The following is a 20,000-nucleotide window of genomic DNA, read 5'->3' as shown; positions in this document are numbered from 1 at the left end:
GCCTGTACCAGAGGCTGGAGCACACCAACACGCACCTGGTCCAGGTGCCGCTGTGTGTGGACATGTGCCTCAACTGGCTGCTCAACGTCTACGACACGTAAGGTGTACACACACACACACACCAGGGCTGTCGCCGTTATTACGACATTTTACATGGCGATTAATTAACAAGAATTGATTGGATGCAATCATATCCAGTGGTGTAAAGTAACTAAGTACATTTACTCAAGTACTGTACTTATAGTAAAATTTTGAGGTGCTTTTACTTTACCGGAGAATTTCCAATTGTCTATACTTTTACTTCTACTCCACTACATCTCGGAGGCAAATATTGTACCTTTACTCCACTACAATTATTTGAAAACTTTAGTTACTAGTTACTTTGCAGATTACATTACATTACATTATGAAACATACATTAACCACTTTAGCCCTATTTTATACCTAGGCTATTTTCAAACATTTTAGTACTTTTACTTTTGGTACTTTAAGTACATTTTGATACCACTACTTTTGTACTACTTTTTTTTACTCAAGTACATTTTTAATTCCGGACTATTACTTGTAACGGAGTACTTCTGCATTGCAGTATTGATACTTTTACTTAAGTAAAACAGTTGAGAACTTTTCCCACCACTGATCATATCCAATTTCACTGTATGTGTTGTGCATGACACAGATTACATGTGTTCAAGACTGTACAAGCACATTTGTATTACTATACATCATTTTAGAATGATCATTTTATAAATGCATTTTTTATTTTTGCCATTTTCAACCGTAACCCTAAATCATGCTTTGGTGTTTTGCACCCAAAAGAGCCGATCTACCAAATCACACAGCTGTGAGTGACAGTAGTGATCGACTAAGTATAAATTAAGCCTGAATATTTTTGTTAAACCATAAAACAAGCATTTTTCATTGTGAAACCTCACAATGTCTATTTCTCAAACTCTGTGATACCGCGTGTATGGACATTTAGGCCTCACAAATATAGTAATAGAAGCACGCACGCACGCGCGCGCACACACACACACACACACACACACACACACACACACACACACACACACACACACACACACACACACACACACACACACACACACACACACACACACACACACACACACAACAAGACGCACACAGAGCTAAAGACAGGGGATATGTGTGGGGAAAGTGCAAACGTGAAAATAACGGCAAGACTCAGATGGAGTCATTCTGAAGCAGGAAAAGGATCATTTTACATTTCAGTTTTATTTCAAAGGACAGCTCTTGTCTCCTTGGTGGATTATATAATTGACTTTGAACTGAATCGAGTTCAAAATAGTTCTTCCTGATATGGTATTACTATCCTTCAAGTTGTCAGATACTGTGTGTCCAGATCAGTGGTTCCCAAACATTTTAGCTCGACGGCCAAAAGAGAAATGGGTCTCCCCAGGACCCAAAGTAGCGGAAATAGCCGATCTACAAGCTCATAACGCGTCACATTGCGGCCCGTTGTGCACTTTGTAGATCTGCTATTTTCACTACTTTTGTGCGACACTCTTGTATGATGAAGTAGTGCATACATTTATGAAAAAAAAGAGGTTTCTGCCTGACAGCAACGATATATACGTACACACATCATACAGCTGCACATGTGACACACAGATACATTGATTGTTTGATTGAATACTTTATTAGTCAGACATTAAGGCTAAAAGGATAACACAAAAAAAGTCCCTGTGACTTGTTTCCATTGTGCTCCTATGTGTTCAATTAATCAACATAGCATAAACAAATCAACAAACCAACACATACAAACACAATATGTACAAAGGAGATGGGGCATTATATTTACCTCCCCTTGTGGTCTCCTGATAGATGTTTTTTTCGGCCCAGCTTTGAAAGAAACCAGTGTTTCACATCACATAATGGATGGTGTCAGGGTATTCCACATTTCGGTGGCAGGGGAGTAGAATTTTCCCATGTTTGTTCTAAATGTGGGTGGTGCTACATCATGGTCGCTCCCTCATATGACACAAAACACAACAGGAATGGAAATAGACACATGATGGAGCATGCGTTATTATCGCCTGTTGGACTGAATGAATACAATGGATACTGCTCACTCCACATACATAATACATAGAGGTGTAACGATATAGTAACTGCATCGAAAAAATGTTTTTAATTTTCAACGATCTACTATATCGTTATGCAAACAGCAAAATATCGTATCGTTTGACTTTGTATCGTATCGAATCGTTCTGCAATGCAAATAATCAATTATCAGGGTTGTCCGATATTGGCTTTTTTACCGATAACCGATATACCGATATTGTCCAACTCTTAATTACCGATATCAACCGATACCGATATATGCGGGGATTATTGTGATTAGGGTAAGCTCAAATTTCATATCACACACAATATACAGTAAGAACTCCTGTAACTTATTTATAAAGCAAAAAAAAACAAAAAAAAAAACATTTTTTTTTTCAAAAACCGATACCGATATTTTCCCAATATCAATTTTTATGCTAATATCGGCCGATAATATCGGACATCCCTATCAATTATATCAATACTAAGTACTTTTAAGAAGAAAAAAGAGAAAGAGGGGTTTATATCCAGTATCCAGGTATTTATTTTTCACACAGAATCTTTGGGTAAATAAATAGTTACTATATCGATTTTAAATCATTGAATCGAATCGTATCGTTCTAAATTAACCTGTCCTGTATCGCATGTATCGTATCGACTAAATCACTGAATGGAAACGTATCGTATCGTTCTAAAGTAACCTGTATCGTTCATGTATCGTATCGACAACCAAGTATCGTGATACGTATCGAATCGTTGTTAAAACGTATCGTTACACCCCTAATACGTACACATAATCCTACCGCTACACATGAGACATACACGGATACATTTGTGTGTGTGGACGGCGGTATTTTGGGCGGCAGTGGCTCAGGGGTAGTAGTGGCCGGTAGAGCGGGCCGGATGGAAGCCGTGAGGTTTCCAGTTCGATCCCGGGGCTCCCCCAGAGTTAGTGTCGAAGTGTCCTTGAGCAAAGACGCTGAACCCCTAATTGCTCCCGATGAGCAGTTTGGTACCTTGCATGGTTTCCTCCGCCATCGGTGTGTGAATGTGTGTGTGAACGGGTGAATGTAATGCACAGTCTATGTAAACCTTGGATAAAAGCGCGATATAAATGCACCATTTACTAATACATTTGACACTAACACGACACAAATGGGAAATACACACCTGATTCAGAATGGAATGACTTGAGCCGGTGTTGTCGTTGTGTCTCTCAGTGGTCGCACTGGAAAGATCCGGACGCTGTCCTTCAAAACTGGAATCATCTCACTCTGCAAGGCCCATCTGGAAGACAAATACAGATGTGAGACACACACACGCACGCACGCACGCACGCACGCACGCACGCACGCACGCACGCACGCACGTACGCACAGTGGTGGAAAGTAACTAAGTACATTTACCCAAGTGCAGTACTTTTTTTATTTAATTTTGGGGTATTTTTACTGTACTGGGCTATTTCCAATTTTCCGTACTTTTACTTCTCCTCCACTACATCTCAGAGGCAAATATTGTACTTTTACTCCACTACAATTATTTGAAAACGTAAGTTACTAGTTACTTTGGAGATTTAGATTATTGTCTCAAAACATAAATTCACCTCTATATACATTTAGGCCATTTGAAAATAGCCGATCTACAAGCTCACAATGCGTCACGATGCGACGCATTGTGAGCTTGTAGATCTGCTATTTTCAAAATATTTTTATACATTTGAAAACGTACCCATACCTTTATACTTTCACTCAAGTAAAATTTGTATTTCCGACTTTCACTTGTAACAGAGTATTTCTACATTGCAGATTTGATACTTTTACTTCAGTAAAAAGCACCTTTTCTACCACTGCGCACGCGTGTACTTATTAGTTGTCATTTAGTTGTTGTTCAAGTACTGATATGTTAAGATAATGTAAAAGTATGCTGATCTCTTAGGGAATTGTGTGTGCGCGTTTTATTTTAACCGAAAAATATCACTTACACAATCTTTAACATTCTCTGTGTGTGTGTGTGTGTGTGTGTGCGTGTGTCCGTGTGTCCGTGTCCATGCAGTCCTGTTCCGCCAGGTAGCCAGCGCCACGGGCTTCTGTGACCAGAGGAGGCTGGGTCTGCTCCTCCACGACTCCATCCAGATCCCCAGACAGCTGGGGGAGGTCGCCTCCTTCGGCGGCTCCAACATCGAGCCGTCCGTCCGCAGCTGCTTCCAGTTTGTACGTAAACGCAACATGCACGTACATCAGTGGGCTCTCACGTCACCCAAATCCGCGCGTACACATTCATTATCCACCCGTTATCCAACCGCAATCATTATGTTATCCAATTTAAGAGTTACAAATCTGGGATCCGAGGTCTTGTTTTACACTTTAGCAGCGTGACGCTTTGAGACTTTATGTAAACAAACCTGACCTTTCCATTATCCAATCTCTGGTATCTTTTAGCTGGCATCAAAGTGCAGCCGTGGCCCCAGAGTTCCCCTTATTTTATCCTGCATGTGGGGTGCAGTTCTCCTGACTGGAGGCGTTTGAATGTTTTTTTTTTCCTTCTTTTTTTTTACTTTCACCTTCAGTTGATTGAGTGGGCTGAATGCACATGCTCGCACGCACCAACGCATGCACGCATACACTAGACACGAAACTGCTGGTGTGAATCTAACAAATCTGTGGCGTGGGACAAATGAGATAGAAAAAGACCACCTGGTCTGTGTGTGTGTGTGTGTGTGTGTGTGTGTGTGGGGGGGGGGGTGTGTGTGTGTGTGTGTGTGTGTGTGTGTGTGTGTGTGCGCTTGTCAGAGAGGAAGAGACATAGAGAGATGGAGGGGCTCAAAAGTGGAATAAAACTCATCCACTCAGCCCCCCCACCTCTCTCTCTGTCTGTCTGTCTGTCTGTCTGTCTCTCTCTGACTCTGTTTCTCTCTATCTGTCTCTGCCTGTCTGTCTGTCTGACTCTGTGTGCCTTCATGTGTTCTTCCTTCCCCATTTGTCCCTGTGTCTCTCTCTCTCTCTCACCCTCCCCCTCAATCAAATTTCAAAATGCTTTATTGGCATGATAAAATATGTTTTACATTGCCAAAGCATGTATAACATAAAACAAGTCACAGCATTACATATACACAGACAACAAGTGAATAACATACATCCTAACAATACTGAATAACAAGCAAAACTTGTGTGTCTCTCTCTCTCTCCCATTTCATTATCTCCCCTCCTACCCTCCTCTCCTCCTTCTTTCCCTCCTCTCCTTCTCTCCCGTCCCTCCAGGCCAACAATAAACCAGAGCTGGAGGCGGCCATGTTCTTGGACTGGATGCGTCTGGAGCCTCAGTCCATGGTGTGGTTGCCGGTTCTGCACCGTGTGGCTGCCGCCGAGACGGCCAAGCACCAGGCCAAGTGCAACATCTGCAAAGAGTGTCCCATCATAGGCTTCAGGTAGGAGTGTCCCATCATAGGCTTCAGGTAGCTTCCCAATTTATACTGTAAAATCAATGTGAATTTAACTCTGAGAGTGTACAAATGGAACCAAATGGACCCTAACGGGTCCATTTGGTTCCATTTGTACACTCTCAGAGTTACAGACCCATAGGGGTCCATTTGGTTCCTATAAATCATTTAGCTGGGGACCTCCTGGTATCTCCTCAAGTACCCCTGGGGGTCCCCGGACCCCACTTTGAGAACCAATGCCCTAGAGGTCCTTGAATGGGTCCACAGCAAAATGGGATAGAATAGCATCAAAATCTATTCAGCCACTGGTTATTCGTTCATTGCGATGCATTTTGAGCTTGTAGAAAGGTTATTTTTGAAAACTATTTTATTTGCCAACACAAATATCTTACTCCCTGGCTCAAAATCGGTTCAGGGCGAGGTCCGTGACAAAATACATATTCATTTGGGGGGTCCTTAAAGGGATAGTTCAACCAAACATGTGACTATCGATTAGTCACCCCATGGAGCATTCATGGATATTTTTTTTGTTTTTGTCGCATTCCAAAGGCAATAATTTGATGACCAGTGGACCGGTTGGCAGCGGTTCCGGTAGGAGAAGCAAAGGAGACTCTTTGTGTTTCCTACCTGAACCGCTGCCGGTCATCAAATTATTGGCTTAGGAATGCGACAGAAACTAAAAAAATATCCATGAATTCAAGTCTCCATGGGGTGACTAATCGATAGCAAAAGTAATTTTGTGGGTGAACTATCCCTTTAGCATGAAAAAAGTTTCAGAATCACTGCCCTAGAACACTGGGACTTTGGTGATAAGCCGTGCGTCGCTGCTAGTGCTACTGTGTTGTGGATGGTGTGGTTTTTACATATTCCTATGGGTAACTAGCCAAACATAGACACTGCCACGTCAGGATATTTCCAGTGCAGCTTACAATGGAAACTCTTTTTCATTTTTTTGGGGAACCATCTAAAAAGCGCATGTTTTCTGTGTCAGCCCGCTAATAATAAAAAAAGAGCAAGTGTTTCTTTCCAGACTTGCCGGTTTTTGAAGCGACGTTCGAAAATAATCCTACAGGCACAAAGCCAGAGCAGCAGTCAGAGGCAGAGATGCCAGTTTTCACACTCATAGTAACAACAACCAGAGACGTGTTGCGGTCGTCGTCATGAACACTTGCGTAACGTGTTGCCGAACGGCATTCTGGGAAAACAGGAAACCTATCATTGGTAAGAAAGGTCCTACCAGTGATACTAATGATGGCTCTGTTTCATTTAGTGTAGCACAGGGTTATTTTCGTCGACTAAAACTATGACAAAAAAAAACTAAATAAAAAATAAGCTATGATGACTAAAACTAAGACTAAATATATTGACAATTTAATGTTAGGGACGGACGAGTGGAGAAGAGAAACGGTAGAACTAAGACAAGTAATATTGTGTTTGGTTGTGTGCAGGTGTCACTCTCCGAAAATAGCTGATCTACAAGCTCTGTGAGCTTGTAGATGAGCTATTTTCGGCACACAGCTGAGTATAAATTAGGCATTTCAACACCATCACGGCCCGCCAAAGCCAGTAGGGGGCAACCAGAGCCTTGTATTAGAGAGTTGCGACACCTCAGGGGGCAGAAAACAGTGCCGGTCACGTGGTTCATGTAAAGTCGATATAGTGACAAACGCTGATAGACTCCAGTGCACTCCGTAAACTTCCGGTTCAGAGCTTTGTCACTATTCGCCAATAGAAGGCTCTGTAGAAGACTGGCCCGATGAAGTGAAAAGGAGGTGACGCAACTCTCCTTATATGGCTCTGGGTGCAACAACAGTGGCAACCAGTGGGAGAAATTATTTGGCATAACAACCAAATTGTGGAGAAAAAGGAGTAGATTTTTTTTTTTGCCACTCTAAATGTAAAAAATCACACCCTGTGTGAAGGTAGCGGGGCCTTTGATTTGATTTTGTCATCGATATGTGTTTATAATGTGTTTATAGCCACGTGTCACGTGAAGCTTGACCAATGACTTTGTTGACGCACCTGACCAATCAGAACGTTGACGTACGCACACGGACAAAGTCAGGTATAGAGCAGGATCCGCTCTATACCTAAAGGTATAGAGCGGCTAGCGCCGCTAAAAATCACACCCTGTGTGAAGTGAGTGGTGCCTTTGATGAGCCCCGTATTGACCCCTGTATTGATGTTGTCATCAATGTTTGTGGACAGACATACATACATACATACATACATACATACATACGGACAAAGCCACTCAAAAAGAAGAAGTGTTGAATTTTCCACAAGTCATTCTGAATCAATTCCGTCAACCAGACGGTACATGTCATTTTAAATGTTAAAAGTAGGGAGAAAAACACTGTCATCAATATTTCAGTTTCTGTTCACTCTTTCATCTTCTCCATCTCTCTCTCTCCTCCACCCCCCCCCCCCCCCCCCCCACCCCCCCGCTTTTTGTGTTTCCTGTGTCTCAGGTATCGGAGTCTGAAACACTTCAACTATGACATCTGCCAAAGCTGCTTCTTCTCCGGCCGCGTAGCCAAGGGCCACAAGATGCAATACCCCATGGTGGAGTACTGCACCCCGGTACGTCATCACCATGTTTCACTGTCATTTCTCCAAATCGGGTGGTCTGCAACGTTATTCCGGGCCAAGGACCACTTGGATTCATGTTAAATGTGTGTTTTCAGACATTTAACGACTTAAACCCTCAATGCTTCGCCAAAAATAGCCGATCTACAAGCTCGCAGACACATTGTGAGCTTGTAGATCTGCTAATGTTCCCCCCCAGAATAGGGACGCTAGGGTTCAAGTGGTTAATATAAAAAATAAAGCTCCTATCACACAAAGATTTGGCGGCCCCCATGTAGTATCTCTGAGGGACCCCCTGTTGAAGACCCCTGCCTAACTAGGATGTGTCCTATAGTATAGTGGTTATCAACCTGTGGGCCAGCGGCCATATTTACTAAAATACTACCTAACTAGGAAGGTTCCTGTGAATTGTACACTTTCATTCCTACACATAATTCATTAACATAATGTGTGTGTCATACAGTGTGTCTGGGGTCTGCTAAAGCATTGGTTCTCAAAGTGGGGTCCGGGGACCCCCAGGGGTCCTTGGGGGTGTCCCAGCAAAAGTAGTTAATATGGCGTCACAATAATTTTAACCACTTTAACCATATTTTATTCTTTGGCTATTCAAAAATAGCAGATCTACAAGCTCATATGAGCTTGTAGATCTGCTATTTTTGAAAAATCCTGGCACAAAAAAAATGTTTTTTTTGGGGGGTCCTTGACATTGTCATACAGTTTGTCTGGGGTCTGCTATAGCTTGTCAACCACGCACTGTCTCTGAGAGATTACATTTCAGGTGTATATATATATATATTAATTATACTGTCTGTGATGATGCCCCACTTTTCACGGCAAGTCAGTGCTTTTTGGGGACCATAGCTCCAATACCTCAAGTACTATGTAAAAACAACAGCTCCTTCGTTGTATTGATCCCATGTTTGGGGGGGAGGGGGGGGGGGGGGAGTCTCAGAGGACGACAACTCATAGGTTTCTATTTGTTAAAGGATTTGCTCTGAGGAAGAATATACTGGTTCAGCCTGTGTGTTTGCACGTGAGTCTCCCTCTGTGTGTGTGTGTGTGTGTGTGTGTGTGTGTGTGTGTGTGTGTGTGTATGTATCCACCCATCTGGAGAACAAGGCTGTCTTTGTCTCTCCTGGTCTTTCTCTCTCTCTCTCACTCTCTCCTTGCCTCACTTTTGTCCTTTTCCTCGTCCCCTTTACCCTCCTTTACCTCTTGTAACATTCCCGCCTTAAACAGGCAGTCTCCCTCTCTCCATCTCTCTGTGTCTATCTCTCTCGCTCTTATTCTATCTTCTCTCTCTACCATTCCTTGTCCCTCTACCTGTTTGTCCCCTTTCCAGTGTTTCTTTCTCACTCCCCACTTCTCTCCCCCCTCCCTCTCTCTCCTCTCCCCATCTTATCTCTTCCCACCCCCACCCCCCCTTTCTTTTTCTTTCCCCCATATCTCCAGCTCTCTCTTTCTCTCAATCTGAACACTCTCTCTCTCTCTCTCTCTCTATCTCTCTCTCCCCCGCTTTCTCGCTCACTCTCGCCTTCTCTCTCTCTCTCGCTCTCATCCTCTCTTTCTCGAGCCACTTTCATACAGAGATCCTAGAATAATGGCGTGAATGGATTTTTTTTCTTTGTACCCACGACCAAACAAAGACGCCTCCTCTGCATGTGGTTTTTACATGTCGTCTGACTCGTCGGGGGGGAAACCTCATATGTTCCAAATTCCCAAAACTGTTACTTTTCAGGATTGAAATTCAAAAGCATCCAAAGTGGCAGATCCACAAGCCCATTTGGAGCTTGTGGATCTGCTGCTTGTTGATGCTTTTGTGTGACGCTGTAGACTGATCAAGTAGGGCAGTGGTTCTCAACCAGTGGAACCCCCCTCAAGGACCACTGGTGGTCCCCGACCAGTGGTCCTTGAGGGGGTTCCAGGTGGTCCCCAGCTAAATGATGGAGAGTTGGTAACCAAATGGACCCTTACATATTTTTAACTCTTGAGAGCGTAAAATGAAACCAAATGGACCCTTGCGGGTCCATTTGGTTTCATTTTACGCTCTCAAGAGTTCAATTATTGTTAAAGGGGCTACACCATGAATTTCATTTTTTTTTAGGTTTTTAGTATTTTTTGGGCTCCCCAGTGTCTCTTGTACCCCAAAAAACTTTTTTTTTTAACATTCAGTCATTCATGCTCATTTCATGGATTTCCTGAATGGGCGTGTCTGAACAGGCCATTTCAGAATGGCAGGGCAAGTGATGTCACTTGCCCTGATTTTGCATTGATGATGGCCAGACAGAATTGCTCAGTAGCTCCCCCCTGCCCAATAGGACGTTTTGGTATTGCAGCTGAAAAAGCTTGGAATGACAGACAGTCAGATTGTGAGAAAAAATATCTGGATGTTTTTTAGGCTTACAACCTGTTTAAAACGTATTAGGGGGCAATATTTATATATAATATATTTTTTTTAAATTCATGGTGTAGCCCCTTTAAACATCTGCATTACTTATTTTAGAAGAAGTCTACAGTATTAGAGAATGTAGAATAATTGTTATTTTGATCAAAGTTTGCCTGTTATCTCTCCTATGGGTACCACATCAATACAGCATGGAATTGTGGACAAAATCGTATCCAACGATAACAAAATATTCTTACGTTTTGGGTGGGTCTGAGAGGCTAAATCTCATCAAACGGTGGTTCCGTGGCTCAAGTGCCGAATAAATAATGGACCTCCATATGAAAAGGGTTGAAAACCACTAAAGTAGGGCGTTCATTTACGGGAAAAAAAACACAAAAAAACGTAGAACATGGAGATAAGAGGTTTCTTCCCAGACAACAGCGTTCTAGGGATCGGAGGCGTGAACAAAAGCATCGGCGTCTACCGCTATACTATATACGCTGTGTGACTGCTGTTGTCGGTAGATTCTATACATTTACAACTATAGCCTATGTATTCATTTCACACAATAGACGCGCAGAATTGACCGACAATGTAGCAGAACAGAGTCACGGAAGCGCCGGCATTGAAGCGAATTCCTTCACCGAGCGGCATAAAGGCTGTTTTTTCCAAATAAGTAGAGCATGCTGAAGTTGTATAACCCACTCGGTTGTTGTCAAAAACATCATTTGAAAGTTACAACACACTCTCAGTGGTCTCTCTCTCTCTCTCTCTCTCTCTCTCTCTCTCTCTCTCTCTCTCTCTCTCTCTCTCTCTCTCTCTCTCACTCACTCACTCACTCACTCACTCACTCACTCACTCACTCACTCACTCACTCACTCACTCACTCACTCACTCACTCACTCACTCACTCACTCACTCACTCACTCACTCACTCACTCACTCACTCACTCACTCACTCGCACACGCACACTCAAGCACATCGAGATGACAGCTGTTGTTGGACTTCGTAAATTTACAATGACAGCCATTATTTCCCAAAACACAGACTCAGATTTATGCATTGTTTATTAAGGTTAGGCCTATGCCTTTAGGATAAGTTATTTAGATCAGTTGTCGTTGCCACTGTAAGGTCAGGACTGACTTCGTGTCTCGCCCCTTTTTATCTAGAGAAAAACAAAGAATAAAAGACAGACCCAAACATCATTAATTTGCGTGAGAGAGAGAGAGAGAAGGAGAGAGAGAGAGAGAGGTTGATAATGTGTGACATTGCAAACAGATTTGTGGCAACAACATGTTAGAAATTAGCCGATCTATAAGCTCACACCGCGTCATGCGGGTATTTTTAGATAAAACCCCCCCAACAACCTAGCATTTTTAAAGAATTTGCACAGATCTTCTCTTATCGGGTTCCCTGGCACAACATATTTTCAGATGGGGGTCCGTGGCCAAATACCTATTATACATTTTTGGGTTCTTGTCATGAAAATGTTCGAGATCCACTCACTGCCATACCTTATGAGACAGAATGGTGGCACAACATTCCCTTTCCTCTCCCTCTCTCCCTCCATCTCTCAAGAGCGTGTGTGTGTGTGTGTGTGTGTGTGTGTGTGTGTGTGTGTGTGTGTGTGTGTGTGTGTGTGTGTGTGTGTGTGTGTGTGTGTGTGTGTGTGTGTGTGTGTGTGTGTGTGGAGGGTCTGTTCTCAAGTGTATGGATCCAGTGATGAAGTGTGTGTGCCGATCTCCACATAAAACAAGTGTTTATGTATCTGAAGTGCGCTGGACCAGAACTTTTGAACGTGAGCTTTGATGTGAAGTACGGGGGTTGAGGACTCTTCTCATGATGCTGTACATGCGAGCACGTCCACTCACAGCATTGTTTTGAGTGTGAGTGTACAAGAGATGTACCCGCAGCCCGCATTCAGGAGAGTCTTCTCTCATTTCAGCCTGTGGCAGAGGATGGAGGGCTTTTTGAGGGCGAGGGGCAGGCAATGGGTGGTGGAGGAACTGACAGTCAGCTTGGTGTTGTAGACCAGTGGTTCTTTTTCATGTCAAGGATCCCCAAAATGATATGTATTTGGCTGCAGACCCCCCCCTTTCAAAAATATTTTGTGCCAGGGATTTAAAAAAAATAGCAGATCTACAATCTCATAGCACGGCACGAAGTGACGCGCTATGAGCTTGTAGATCTGCTATTTTTTTAATAACCAAATTATAAAATATGGTTAAAATGATTGTGACACTATATTAACACATTTTGAGAACCAAATGTTGTAGACACAGAGAGCCTGGTTACAATGAGCAGGTTTTGACGAGTAAAGCGATTTCTTGACCACGTAAGGCCTACTTTATTATTCTGTCCTCGAACGGCAAATGAAAATAGCTGATCTACAAGCTCACAGCACGTCACATCAGGAATTGTGTCAAATATAGAAAATGTGCCCAAGATAGACATGTGGGTAACATGTTCTAAATGTGGGTTTTTCCGATATATTTTTTCCGGTTATTGCAGGCGAAGGCAGACCTGTCCTGTATACAACGAGGGCAACAAGAAATAAATAAATAAAAGTCTCACCACTGGCAGGCTTTGTTTCCCCAGGCTGTGATAAATGTTTTAAGATCTATGAACCGTGTTACTACTAACTACTGTAAGAGCACAAACATGAAGGATCCATAAACCGCGTTACTACTTCTACGTACTATTAGGCTACTACTACTAGAGCACTAACATGAAGGAGGTACTACAGACTGAACAAATAATACCACCTCTGTCAGGAATAGTTTGTCACCACATACAATTTAGAATGGATGTGTTCCCAACCGTTTTCCCCCTTGGAGCCCCCTCCCCTTCTTACATCTGACAAAGCTGTCTTTTTGTATTGATAACAACCTGAAAGTTTGCTCTTAGCCGACTCTGGCGCATTTACATAGAAGTGCAAACTGAAATGTTGATTGATGTGCACTGTCCCTGGTAAAAAAGAAAGAAAGAAGAAAAGTGGGCTTGGTAATGAGTCATGGCATTAATCATGTTGGCTGTTTTTGAGTGTGTTCGGGATAAGTGACCTAGTGGACACAGGGAGGCTTAAGAATCCACAGGGAACAGTTTACATGGGTCACAATAAAAGGGGGACAGGGTGAGTGCAGCCTGTATTATTTTTAGGCAGCATAGTAACACACTAATGAAGGATGAAATGTGTGCGGTCAGTTTTGTGGACCAGTGGTTCTCAAACTTGTTCATTTCAAAGACCCCCATAAACTCTGAGAGCGTGCAAATGGAACCAAATGGACCCTTTTGTACGCCCTCAGAGTTACAGACCTGTAACTAAGGGTCCATTTGGAACCCCCTCAAATGGTCATACATCTAAGTGTAGCTATTATGTCCTCAGCTATGTTATCATTCTGCCTACAGACAGAAAAATAAAAGTGCCAACTTGAACCAAACGCGTTTCTTCAGACCAACCTTTCAGACCAAGGTTCTTTCAAGAACCATTATTTTAACGGTTCTAGGATAAAGAACTCTTAAAGGACCACTTCACCCATTTTCAACCTATCTTCATATACTGTAACTGGTCCTCACTCATACTTAATTGCGATTATCTCAAAAATTGTGATTTTGAGGCAATTATGTAGTAATTGTGTCAGGCCTAGACGCTACGAGTTGGTGAGTTAACCCATTAAAACCGTGAACGTGTCTGTGTAACCACCTAACCATTATTTTATACTTTGGCTATTCAAAAATAGCAGATACTGTATACACGCTCATAGCGTAGCACAGAGTGCCGCACTATGAGCTTCTAAATCTGCTATTTTTGAAAAATCGTGAATATTTGTGCAAATCTTTGACTATATATTTTTTAACATTTTTAACTCAAATCTTTGCTTCTGGGGGGTCCCTGGAACAAAATATTTTGAGATGTGGGTCCACGGCCAAATACATCATTTTAGGGGCCCTTGACATGAAAATGTTTCAGAAGCACTGATTATAGCAACATACGTCTTTTTCCAAATAAACTGTTAGGATTTAGAAGACATGTGTAGAATCCTCCAGAAGCAAAGATTTGAGTCACAAATGTTCACTTTAGAAATATACATATATTTTAAAGATTTGCACAAATGTTCACGATTTAAAAAGAAACGGCAGATCTACAAGCTCACATGAGCTTGTAGATCTGCTATTTTTGAATAGCCAAAGTATAAAATCATGGTTAAAGTGGTTCAAATCTAAAACGGATTGTTCCTCGGTTTTAATGGCAGGAGGAGCAGAGAGTATAAGGCAGGGGGAGGTTGATTCGGTTACTCTATAGCAGAGTATAATGCTATAAGTTGGTGGGCAGTGACAGGAGGGTGGCCTCGGGAGAATTGATCAGAGCTGTGCAGCCATAGGGACCGTGGCATTTCCCCTCCAGGACAACAGAGCAAAGGTTGTGCTTATCGAGAGCTAGATTCAACACATGCTGAGGGAAACGGATGGCTCGTTTCATTGCTTTGATTTTTTTTTTGGGAGAAAATGTGCGAAGGGAAAAAAAAAAAACACGGCCGTCTGCGGTTGTTAGCTAATGGGCATGTAACACAATGTGGTTCGGGGGAGATGCGGGAAAGAGACTGTCTGTTCTTGTTCAGCATTGTACCACGTTGATTCCTGAACATTGTGACCCAGTAGAATAATCTCTGTTTTCATGCTGTCGGGGGGGGGGGGGAGCAGAAACCTCTTATCTCCATATTTTCACTTGTTGTGTTTCTTCGTAAAGTAGCGCCCTACTTGAACATACTACAGCGTCACACAAAAGCATCAAGAGTAGCGGATCTACATGCTAGTCGATCTGGTACTTATGCTATTTTTGAATTTGACGTTTTGGACGTAATATGAGGTTTCCACCCGACAGAGACATTAACCCATTAAGACCTGAAGCCGATTTCTACAAATGTCTTCTAAATCCCAACAGTTTTCTGAAAAACGTATGTTTCTATATCAAAACTCAAACGTTTTCATGTCAAGGACCCCCAAAATTATATGTATTTGGCTGCGGACCCCCATCTCAAAATATTTTGTTCCAGGGACCCCCCAGAAGCAAAGATTTGAGCTAATTAAAATAATATATATATATATTCAAAGATTTGCACACATTTTCACGATTTTTCAAAAATAGCAGATCTACAAGCTCGTAGCGCGGCACTCGGTGCCGCGCTACGAGCTTGTATATCTGCTATTTTTGACTAGCCAAAAGTATAAAATGATGCTTTTTTAGCTCAAATCAAAAAGTGACACCGATGCGTTCCAGGTCCTAATGGGTTAAGCACCAAAGAACTAAAATGGACTCTCCTCTGACTTCTTGACGAGCTGTCCGAAGCAGTTAAACCCAAAATGACTCCTGGCTGAGATGATGTGTTTTTTAATGAGGGGAACATGATGGACCTGTCTAGACTCTGTTACATGGCTTTTTTGGGGGCGTCATCCCTCCCTTGATCAAGAGAACGCATTTTTGACACGGGTGGATCATGGAGTATTTGTTCAAAGTGCTCGCAGGGGGTGGTGGGGGGGGGGGGGTGGGGGGGGGGTTTGGGCCGGGGACATTTCGGTTCTCCTATCAAACGGACGTGTTAACCCATTCAATCCGGGAAGGCATCTGTGTTCATTTTTAGATTTGAGCTATGACCCTTGTTTTATACTTTTATGCTATGAGCTTGTATATCTGCTATGTTTGAATAGCCAAGGGGAAAAAAATCTAAAATGACAGAGATGCGATCCCGGATTGAATGGGATAATGGGGTCTCATGTTCAATGATGTATTCAGTGTGTTAGAAGGGTGAGAGAGAAGGTTCTTTTATGAAGATGACTCTAGAGGTTATGTCCATGTTATCGTCTCTTGTCGGGTGGAAACGTCATACTTTTCAGGATTCTAATTAACCCATTAAGACCTGGGACGCATCGTCTGTATCATTTTTAGATTTGAGCTAAAAAAAACATTATTTTACACTTTGGCTATTCAAAAATAGCAGATCTACAAGCTCGAAGCGCGGCACCGAGTGCCGCGCTTCGAGCTTGTAGATCTGCTATTTTTGAAAAATCGTGAAAATATGTGCAAATCTTTGAATATACATATTCTTTTAAAGCGAACATTTTTAACTCAAATCTTTGCTTCTGGGGGTCCCTGGAACAACATATTTTGAGATGGGGGTCTGCGGCCAAAGACATATCATCTTTGGCCTTGACATGAAAAGGTTTGAGCACCACTGACATAGAAACATACGTTTTTCAGAAAACTTTTGGGATTTAGAAGACATTTGTAGCAATCGGCTTCAGGTCTTAATGGGTTAAAAACATTGCAACAATAGCAGATATACAAGCTCAAAACGTGCCTATAACATGCAGTTATTGTTGAGATGTTTTAGGCCCTGTTTAGAAAACGGCAAAATTAAATATCAGATGTGCCTTCCTCTTCAGACGGCAGCGGCGTTATCGAGGGTTGAAAACAACACAACAAAGTGAAACCCCCCTTCCCGAGTGGAAATCTTTAAAAACGCTCCGCCTCTCTCTCCATGTAAACGGACAACAAGGGGGAATCCGCAAAACGTGCGACGTCATGGGCTCACGTCGGCTCACACCCCACCTATGCTGCTGCTATTACATTGGCGCAGAGCCGTCGAACCGCAAACAAACAGCTATGATAGGAAGTGGTTCTACGCATGGGTAACTGGTATATCTGGCAGCGCGTCACACCGCCACCTAGCTACCTGGCATGCACACTACAGCGTTTTCAATCACTGTTGCGTCTCCGTGTAAACACAGAATAAAAAGTGAGAACGCAGCGGCACTTTTCTGTTTTTCTGTTCTGATCGTTGCCGTGTAAACGTGGCCTTAATAAAAGTCCAAATCTGTGTCTCTCTCTCTCTCTGTAGACCACATCAGGAGAGGACGTCAGGGACTTTGCCAAGGTGCTGAAGAACAAATTCAGGACAAAGCGTTACTTTGCCAAACATCCTCGCATGGGTTACCTGCCTGTCCAGACCATCCTGGAGGGGGACAACATGGAGACGTGAGAGAGACACACACACATACACACACACACACACACACACACACACACACACACACACACACACACACACACACACACACACACACACACACACACACACACACAGGCACACCATGACACACAAATGGAGCCACCAGCCCACAGCCCGCATAAATGAGGTTTTCCTGCTAACTGTGACACTTTGTCTGCACAAGCGCACACACACACACACACACACACACACACACACACACGCACACTTGCGTGCACGCACACAAGTAAACTAAACCTCTATTACACACATAAAGAGCAAGCACCCATGGGTGTTTTTCATGTCAGCAGGGTGTGTGTGTGAGAGAGAGAGAGAGAGAGAGAGAGAGAGAGAGAGCTAGAGAGCGAGCTAGCTTGTCCTTGTTTGACCCTCTTTTGCAGATATACTGCCTACCCAACCTGTAATTATTGTATCTTTACACACTGACAGACATGCACACTGTTAGAAATGCACAATTGAGCTAATTCCCTGAACACACACACACACACACACAGACACACACACACGCGTTTCGAGCCGCCTTTCGAGCTTGTAGAGCTGCCACTTTTGATATTTTAGAATTATTGGTGAATCAATACATTCCTCTTTACAGTGGTGAATGGAATGGTGTTTGTGTGTGTGTGCGTGTGTGTGTGTGTGTGTGTGTGTGTGTGTGTGTGTGTGTGTGTGTGTGTGTGTGTGTGTGTGTGTGTGTGTGTGTGCGTGCGTACGTACGTGCTGAATGACACATCTTTTGCTGCATCGTCTCGTGTCAACCAACCAGCGTTGTTTTCATACTACATGTCCCACCATGCTTTGCTGCGTTGTCTTCCTTCCCACTTCCTGTGTCACCAAACCATCTCGACGTTTTTTTTGTCTTGCAGTCCTGTCACACTGATCAACTTCTGGCCCGTAGACCATGCGTGAGTACCTGGCTCACACACACACACACACACACACACACACACACACACACACACACACACACACACACACACACACACACACACATGCTTGTATTACTGTATTAGTGAGAATATCAAGATTTTAGGTGATTTACCGTTTTGGGGCATTTTGAACCCCTAAAATGCGTGCTCTCAACGCATCGCAGAGCGACACGTGAGCTTGTAAATCTGCTTTTTCCGGTGCACGACACCAACTCACAGCTAAGTATAAATCAGATACAAATCTAACCCTGACTTATCTATATCTTTAAGTGCCTAAATCTAACACTAACCTGAATCTTCTGAGGTTAGGAAAATTGAAAATTGTCCTAACAATTTCTTGTGGGGACATTTAGCCCTCACAAGTATAGTAATACAAGTATACACACACGCACGCGCACGCGCGCACACACACACACACACACACACACACACGCACACACGCACACCCTCATGTGATTGTTGCCACTCATCATGTGACCATTGTGTGTGTGTGTGTGAGAGGTTGGTTTGTGTTGCTTACTGCTAGTGAATCCAACACTGTTTGCTCACGTGTTCATTAGGGATTTGAACCTGCAACCTAGGCTGCTAAATAAAGACTTGATATGTGTTTGAAAATAGACGATCAACAAGCAGTAAAGTGCAGTAAAAGTACAATATTTGTCTCTGAGATGTAGTGGAGTAGAAGTAAAAGTACTGAAAATTGGAAATACTCCACTAAAGTGGAAATACCTCAAAACTGTACTTAGTTACTTTACACCAGTGTTATTTTTTCTGCGTGACACTGGCGTACGATGGACTTACAATTAACTATATTCCCCACAATGCATCAGGAGTGTAGTGAAAATGTGGAGCAACTCAAAATGCTGGGACAATTTCCTCAAAATGCTTCTCTCTCACCAGTGGCATTCACTGTATGAGTGGATTTTCTGAAAAGCAAACATGATGGAAATGAAGCAATCTTCAAGCGACAAAAAAAATCTGCCACAGAACAGGAGAAAAAAAGATTTAGCAACATTACATAAATCCAGCCCAAGCTGAAATGGATTGAACAAAATCCCTGAATCTTGCCTGTTGTTGGCATGAGGTGCGATGCATAATGAGTGCAGTGCGTCGCTTTGACGATGCGCCCCCCTTTTTAGCACAATTTGTATGAAAATGAGCAAATAATGGTCTCCAAGCAGTGTTCATTTTGTTGACTAAGACTAAAAGACTAAGGTTTTGATATTTAGTCGACTAAGACTAAAAAATTTCAGAAGACTAAAATAGGACTAAAACTAAATGGTGTGTTATTAAAAAGATGAAGACTAAAGCAGAAACGGTTGCTTTCAAAATTAACACTGGCAGTGTTCATTTAATTTAGTTGTCTAAAATAGACTAAAATAGTAAAAGACTAAGATTTTGATGTTTAGTCGACTAAGACTAGACTTAAGACAACAATTTTTCAGATGACGAAATTTGGACTAAAAAAGTGTGTTATTCAAAAGACTAAGACTCAATCAGAATTTGC

At 42.6% G+C, this 20,000-nt stretch overlaps 1 protein-coding gene across 6 annotated transcripts in view; it reads left to right on the top strand.

Annotated features, from left to right (window-relative positions):
• dmd (dystrophin) overlaps positions 1 to 20,000 on the top strand; it is a 555,891-nt gene that overhangs the window by 509,419 nt on the left and 26,472 nt on the right. For all 6 annotated transcript variants that reach the window (XM_084050679.1, XM_084050677.1, XM_084050678.1 and 3 more), the window contains 7 exons: positions 1 to 97; positions 3,309 to 3,394; positions 4,141 to 4,298; positions 5,346 to 5,512; positions 7,996 to 8,107; positions 17,397 to 17,533; positions 18,431 to 18,469. The exon at positions 1 to 97 is cut by the window's left edge and continues 105 nt beyond it. In XM_084050679.1, the coding sequence (XP_083906805.1) occupies positions 1 to 97; positions 3,309 to 3,394; positions 4,141 to 4,298; positions 5,346 to 5,512; positions 7,996 to 8,107; positions 17,397 to 17,533; positions 18,431 to 18,469 (796 nt within the window). The remainder of the gene's footprint in view (positions 98 to 3,308; positions 3,395 to 4,140; positions 4,299 to 5,345; positions 5,513 to 7,995; positions 8,108 to 17,396; positions 17,534 to 18,430; positions 18,470 to 20,000) is intronic.

The sequence above is a fragment of the Gymnoscopelus microlampas genome (assembly GCF_963454915.1).
Source record: "Gymnoscopelus microlampas genome assembly, chromosome: 24".
NCBI classification, from domain to species: domain Eukaryota; kingdom Metazoa; phylum Chordata; class Actinopteri; order Myctophiformes; family Myctophidae; genus Gymnoscopelus; species Gymnoscopelus microlampas.
This window is presented reverse-complemented; position numbering and strand designations above follow the sequence as displayed.